This window comes from Octopus bimaculoides, chromosome 11, assembly GCF_001194135.2.
Source record: "Octopus bimaculoides isolate UCB-OBI-ISO-001 chromosome 11, ASM119413v2, whole genome shotgun sequence".
NCBI lineage: Eukaryota > Metazoa > Mollusca > Cephalopoda > Octopoda > Octopodidae > Octopus > Octopus bimaculoides.
The window spans coordinates 64921714-64929110 of record NC_068991.1 but is presented as its reverse complement, the minus strand read 5'-3'; the positions used below and the strand labels follow the sequence as shown (position 1 = coordinate 64929110).

General features: G+C 37.2%; 1 protein-coding gene across 1 annotated transcript in view; it reads left to right on the top strand.

Annotated features, from left to right (window-relative positions):
• Positions 1 to 5427: 5427 nt before the first annotated feature.
• The window catches only part of LOC106876449 (cytochrome P450 2B2), an 11592-nt gene continuing 9622 nt past the window's right edge, over positions 5428 to 7397 (top strand). Inside the window, exon 1 of the mRNA XM_052971998.1 lies at positions 5428 to 6162. Coding sequence (XP_052827958.1) covers positions 5793 to 6162 — 370 coding nt within the window. The 5' untranslated portion in view covers positions 5428 to 5792. The remainder of the gene's footprint in view (positions 6163 to 7397) is intronic.

The following is a 7397-nucleotide window of genomic DNA, read 5'->3' as shown; positions in this document are numbered from 1 at the left end:
TATATATATATATATATATATATATATATATATATATATATATATATATGTATGTATGTATGTATACACACACACACAAATATATCATGTGTTTAAAATGCTTAGCGGCATTTTGCCCGTCTTTGTGTTCTGAGTTCAAATTCCGCCGCAGTCGACTTTGCCTCTCATTTTCTGGGTCGATGAAATAATTACCAATTGAGTACTGGGGTCGATGTAATCGACGTACCTCCTCCCCCGAAATTAATGGCCTTGTGCCAAAATTTGAATTCAATATTTATGTCATTCGGAAAATTGTATAGTTTATATTTAAAAAGACAATTGAATCTCTGTAAATAAAACAAAACAAAACGAAAGAGACCATGAACCTCCAGACCATACAATAAATATATTAAATCGACGTTTATATGTCCACACGTTCGACTATTTGAAAGAGTTCCTGTAAAACATATTCGTTGAATAACTAAGAGTAAATAATACAATTTTGATACAAGGTCAGCAAATTCGGAGGAAGAGACACAGTGAACCTTGGCGGTATTTGAACTCAGAATGTGAAGACGGACGAAATGCCACTGAGCAGATGGCCCGGCATGCTAACCATTTTGCCAGATCACCACCTTAAATGATATGAATATTCATTTCTACTATAGGCGGAAGGGCTGAAATTTTGTGGGAGGGGAATAGTCGATTATATCGTCCCCAGTGTTCCACTGGTAGTTATAGTTATCGACCCAGGGAGGATGAAAGGCAAAGTCGACATCGGTAGAATTTGAACTCAGACTATAAAAACGGACGAACTGTCGCTAAGCATTTACTCGGCATGCAAATGATTCTGCCAACTCACCACCTTAAATGATATGAATATTGCGAATAAAGAAGTTGAAAAAAAAAATACCAAGTACTCCAAATTGAAACCGGAGGTGGTAAGACTGATTGGAACGCAAGAGGGTAATGTAAATGTGATGCCAGTTTTGATCGGAGCATTAATATCAATCCCATAGAAACTTCGAGACTTCTTAAAAGCGTTTGAGAATACTATACAACATCGGTGTCATACAAAACTCAGCCTTGCTTAGTGCTGCGCACATTTTAAGGAATGTATTATCTGTTTAAGGGCCATGTTGTAACTTCACAGATGATTAAATACTCCCATGTATTTTACATCTACACTACCTGACAAAGTAACAATAAGAATGATAAAAGGAATGCCACTCAACATTATATTCTTTTAATTTTGTATTGTAAAATAGTGATTAAGATGAATTTTGTCTCTAGGTTTGATTATTTTCATTTTATTTTTTGCTCTTTTCATTTTATTTTCGTATCTGAAAATAGCTTGTGAACCATTTGTTTATGGTATGGCTATCACATCTTCCTGCTGTTTCTTAGTGGATTTTAAACCACGAATAATAGCGCAGAAATTTATTTGCCAAACATATTTTGGTAGTTAAAACTGCATAAAGAAAAGCTGTTCTTGTAATCCAAGTATTAAGTGCTATGCTTAAGAGAATTCAAAAGATTTTTATTAGAAAAAATTCAATTGAGAACTTCATAAAATTTTTTTCGATTTCACAAACTGATCAGATTACAAATTGCTTTATGCGCAGAACTTTGCTAGAAGTCAAAGTTTACTTCGACTCTTCCGAAAATTATTGAACGATCCAGTCACATCAAGAGTAACAAAAATATTGAAAGGCCTCAACATCGGTATAACTTGTAAAACTTCATTGATCTGTAACACATATATTAATGTATTAGAAATTTTCACAATAGGCGCAGGAGTGGCTGTGTGGTAAGTAGCTTGCTTACCAACCACATGGTTCCGGGTTCATTCCCACAGCGTGGCACCTTGGGCAAGTGTCTTTTACTATAGCCTCGGGCCGACCACAGCCTTGTGAGTGGATTTGGTAGATGGAAACTGAAAGAAGCCCGTCGTATATATGTATATATATATATGTATTTGTGTATATGTTTGTGTCTGGGTTTGTCCCACCCACCCTCATTTGACAACCGATGGTGGTGTGTTTACATCCCCGTAACTTAGCGGTTCGGCAAAAGAGACCGATAGAATAAGTACTAGGCTTACAAAGAATAAGTCCTGGAGTCGATTTGCTCGACTAAAGGCGGTGCTCCAGCATGGCCACAGTCAAATGACTGAAACAAGTAAAAGAATAAAAGAGTAATGGTAATGATCAAAGCTCGGTTCATAGAAATAGCATAATTAACTCTGCTCTCCCCAACAAAAAGTCACAAAAATATCAATAACAACTGTATCTTTCGGCTTAGAGTTAACATAGCAGTCCGTAAATACATGTTGGCGGGCGCCTTATACCTTATGAAAACTATTATAATGTTCAAGCGAGGTTGTTGGACTTTTCTTTTCAAATACATCTAAAGAACTGAACACGACAGACCAGATGTCGTCGACTATAAGAAACTATGTAATGTAATTCACGTGGCATGTCCATTTGACACCAGAATAAAAAGAAAAAGTAGAGCACTATAATCCTTACATTATACTGACTTCAAGTAGAAAATCCTCAAGTACTGCGAGAAACGACAAGGTCTTGTGAATGACGGTTATTATTGGAGCCATGAGAAGAGTGACAAAACATTTGAGAAGAAATTTTGGAAACCGTAATCTTAACCTGAGACGCAATACAGAAAAGACCTCAATAAATCTAAAACAGATATGAAAATAAATAATACGCTTCCACAAAAGGAGCAAACTGGTTCTCATCCGAGACCACAATTATAGTTTCTGAGGCGGCATCACCAATCACATAAAATATAAAACACGAATCACGTGAAAGTTATTCTCTTACATCGACTCTGGTGTTCAATTGGTAATAACTTTATTGACCCCTAAAGGTTCAAAGGTAAAATCGACTCAGGTTACATTTGAACTCAGAAAGTGAAGTCGAAAGAAATGCCGTTAAGCACTTTTCCGGCGCGGTAACGATTCTGCTAGTTCGCAATAATAATAATAATAATAATAATAATAATAATAATAATAATAATAATAATATTAATAATAATAATTCTTGCCCCCTGTAGGGGAAGGAGTAAGTCAATTATATTGATCAGACTGCATTACTGGTACATATTTTATCAACTCCGAAAGGATGAAAGGCAATGTCGATCTCGGCGGAATTTGGACTCAGAACGTAAAGAAGGACGAATTACCGCTAAGCATTTTTCCCGGCGTTCTGCCAACTGACCACCTTAATAATAATAATAATAATAATAATAATAATAATAGTGGTTTCAAAGTTTGCCTCAAGGGCAGCAGTTTTGGAGGAGGGGATGAGTCGATTTCGTCGAGCCCATTATTTCACTGGTACTTAATTTATCGACCACGAAAGGATGAAAGGCGAAGTCGATCTCGGTGGAATTTGAACTCAGAACGTAGCGGCGGTCGAAATACCGCTAAGCATTTCGCCCGGCGTAATAACGATTCTTATTTCTTTATTGCTCACAAGGGGCTAAACATAGAGAGGACAAACAAGGACAGATAAAGGGGTTAAGTCGATTACATCGACCCCAGTGCGTAACTGGTACTTAATTTATCGACCCCGAAAGGATGAAAGGCAAAGTCGACCTCGGCGGAATTTGAACTCAGAACGTAACTGCAGACGAAATACCGCCAAGCATCTCGCCCGGCGTGATAACGATTCTGCCAGCTTACCACCTTAAACAACAACAACAACGATAATAATAATAATAATAATAGTAATAGTTGTAGAAATACCCACAATTATATTCTTTTAGCTTTGTATCCTAAAACGGTGATTAAGATGAAGTTTGTCTTCAAGTTTGGTTCTTTTCATTTCCCTTTTCTTTTTGTGGTATTTTTGTATCTTAAAATAATCACGGACTGTTTGTTAATGTTATTGGCTCTACTACTACCAGCAACGTAGTTATCAATTCTTCTTCTTGTTTCTAAGTGTGTTCTGAACCACGAATAACAATGCAAGCAGCTGTTTGCGAAGCATATTTTGGCAGTTATAACGGCATAAAGGCAAGTCTCTCTTCAAGTTCAAGTTTTAATGTCATACTTAAAAGAATTCAAAAGCCTTTTAGTAGAAAAAAACTTCGACAGAAAAACGTTCAAAAAGGTGATCAGGTTACAAACTGTTTCATGTGCAGAAGCTTTTCAGAGGAAACCGTTCACTTCGACTGGTCTGAAAAGTAACAATGAATGGAACCAATCACGTCAAAAATTATGAGTTTATGGAAATATTTCAAAATCGGTATAACTTCTAAAACGGTCTTGATCTACATCTAATGTAATTAATTTCTTGGAAATTTTCCTGGTTGTAGCTGATCTATTATCATTCACAAATATATCAAAGCTAAGTTCATATAAAGAACACACCGACGCTGTTCTCCTCTTCAAAGATCACAAAGAGTACCATTAACAACTGTGACATTCGACTCAGAAATACGTATTAAAAGACAGTGTATGTTAAACTCAGTGGAGGCGCAATGGCCCAGTGGTTAGGACAGCGGACTCGCGGTTTCGATTCCCAGACCGGGTGTTGTGAGTGTTTATTGAGCGAAAACACCTAAAGCTCCACGAGGCTCCGGCAAGGGATGGTGGTGAACCCTGCTGTACTCTTTCACCACAACTTTCTCTCACTCTTACTTCCTGTTTCTGGTGTGCCCGTAATTCAAAGGGGTCAGCCTTGTCACACTCTGTGTCACGCTGAATATCCCCGAGAACTGCGTTAAGGGTACACGTGTCTGTGGAGTGCTCAGCCACTTGCAGGTTATTTTCACGAGCAGGCTGTTCCGTTGATCGGATCAACAGGAACCCTCGATGTCGTAAGCGACGGAGTGCCAACAACAACATGTTAAACTCAACACCAAGACTAAATAAAATAGCATGCTGCTGTAAATAAATCACTGATCGTGGCGCCCGAATTTTCGCATAAAAAAATAGAAAATGAATAGAAGGGACAAAAACAAAATATGTTGTTATACTACGTGCATATTTGGCAGCAACACTACCTGCCAAAATGAAATTATGACAATGTTAAATTTGAAGAAATATAACCTGGGTGTAAAGCTAACGTTAGAGTCTAACAGTCTAGCTCACTTAGACTTTACTCTTTTACTCTTTTACTTGTTTCAGTCATTTGACTGCGGCCATGCTGGAGCACCGCTTTTAGTCGAGCAAATCAACCCCAGGACTTATTCTTTGTAAGCCTAGTACTTATTCTATCGTTCTCTTTTGCCGAACCGCTAAGTTACGGAGACGTAAACACACCACCACACTGATTTAGAACTGACAGATTTCACATAATTAATATGAAGTCATTGAAAATGCAGGATCAGTACAATATATTATTGCTACTAGATTAATTCAGCACTGGACCTACCCAGTCCAGCGACGTATAATATGCAGTATGTCAACTTTCGACTGACTACTTACCTGTCTTAAATCTGTTTGATCAGGGTCGACTTGGAGTTACTCAAGAACAACAACAACCTATGGCTAACAAGTAATAACATAGTTATGTTAATGGATTGGTAACCTATTTTAGAGAAACTGAATACTTGTTATAGCATTAACTGCAATACTTACTGAAGCCAAGTGTTCACACAATAGTTAAAAGAAGCAGACTACTATATATAGAGAGCAATCTCGTTAAAATGCCATTTAATGGTATGATTTCTAACTGTATGCAGTAGATTTAAACAACCCTTATCTTTAAGATTTCTGGGGAGCTGAGAGGAATATATTTCAAGCTTTAATTACGAACACATAACTGCAACAGCAACATAGGGTTATGGATGTTTCTGCATCATATGCTATAGAAACTATTAATATACAAAGTTTCTTGTTTGGATTAGTCACCCTGTTGCTCGTACGATGGTTTATGACGCGAACAAAGCATAACTACAATTTACCTCCGGGTCCAACATCATTTCCAATAATTGGAAATCTACCTCAGATGATCACAACCACAGATCTTTGCTCGAAGATGAAAGATTTCCGAAAACAATATGGAGATATTTTCAAACTGAAACTTGGTTCTGACACTCTGGTGACTGTATGCAAAACAGAATGGATTTTAGAAGGATTGGTAAAGAAAGGAGATGAACTGAAAGGAAGACCCTACTGGATCTACATGGCGGAGCTATTATCCCGAAAGCAAGGCAAGTAGCCAACTTACCTTAATAAATGTCTTCGCTTCCTTTTTCTCCCCCTTCATACCGATTTTCACAACTTATCCAGAATGCAACTCTTCATTTTCCCAGTTTTCTTGATACTTTTTATCCCTTTTTCCCTTCTCAGGTCTTTTATGGGTCACGCTCTTTCAGCTCAGTCTGCAATTTAGGATCTATTTTAAAACGGGGGCCACATTTTTCATTAATGTTTTACGTAGTGTTTTTGGTACGGAAAGACTTTCAAACTTCGTATACTTATCTATTTTGTGTTATAGAACAGAAAAATATTTTTGTATTCGAATTTATTTCATGTAAAAAATTGTCTTATTTCGATAATTTCAACCAATCACTGACAAGTATTCAGTTGTTTATATTTACTCCTTTGGCTGATTAAGCGATGTAAAGCGTATTTAATCTCCATACCTTCGTTTTATTTGCTTTTTTCATTTTAAATTTGCTTTAACCCTAACCCTAACCCTAACCCTAGGGTTAGGGTTAGGGTTAGGGTTAATTGTTTCAGAATCGTTTGTTTATGTAGTCGGCACTTAATGTATATCGGCTGAATGGACGTCAGTGATTGGTTGAAATTACAGAAATACGACAGCTTTAACATGGAAAAACTTATGGATTTCTTTTTTTTTAAAGAAGACTAAGAGAAAAAGATGTTTTATATGACACATTCTACCAGTGTTCCAAGTTTCAAAGTGTTTCGTTAATGAAAAATGTGGCCCCCGTTTTAAAAAAGATCCGCAATTTATTCTCTGCTATGTCTTTCAACGAAAACTGTTCAAGCATTTTACCGTTACTATTTTCTTCCAATTAGCGTTTCTTGCCACTATGCAAACACTTTATCTCGTCCTGCTCCGTCTAGGCGTTCTTCTTTCTTCCTGTATTTCTTTTTCTATGTTTTGTAAAGGGTGGTCATACTTTTACCACTACTGACATTGGAAGAAATAGTTGTGGTAGGGAAATACGGATTTGTGTTAGATTCATCGCTGTTTTTCCGTTAAACTCATACTGCGATTTTCGCTCTTTCCTTTTTCTTCACACGTTGTGGGCGTTTTCCATATTGATGCAATCGCTAAGGGTACATTAAATGTTCGCTTTTCCACACAGACACTCACACGCATACACACACACACACACCACAAACACACAACACACACACACATACACACACACACACACACACACACACACACACACACACACACACACACACA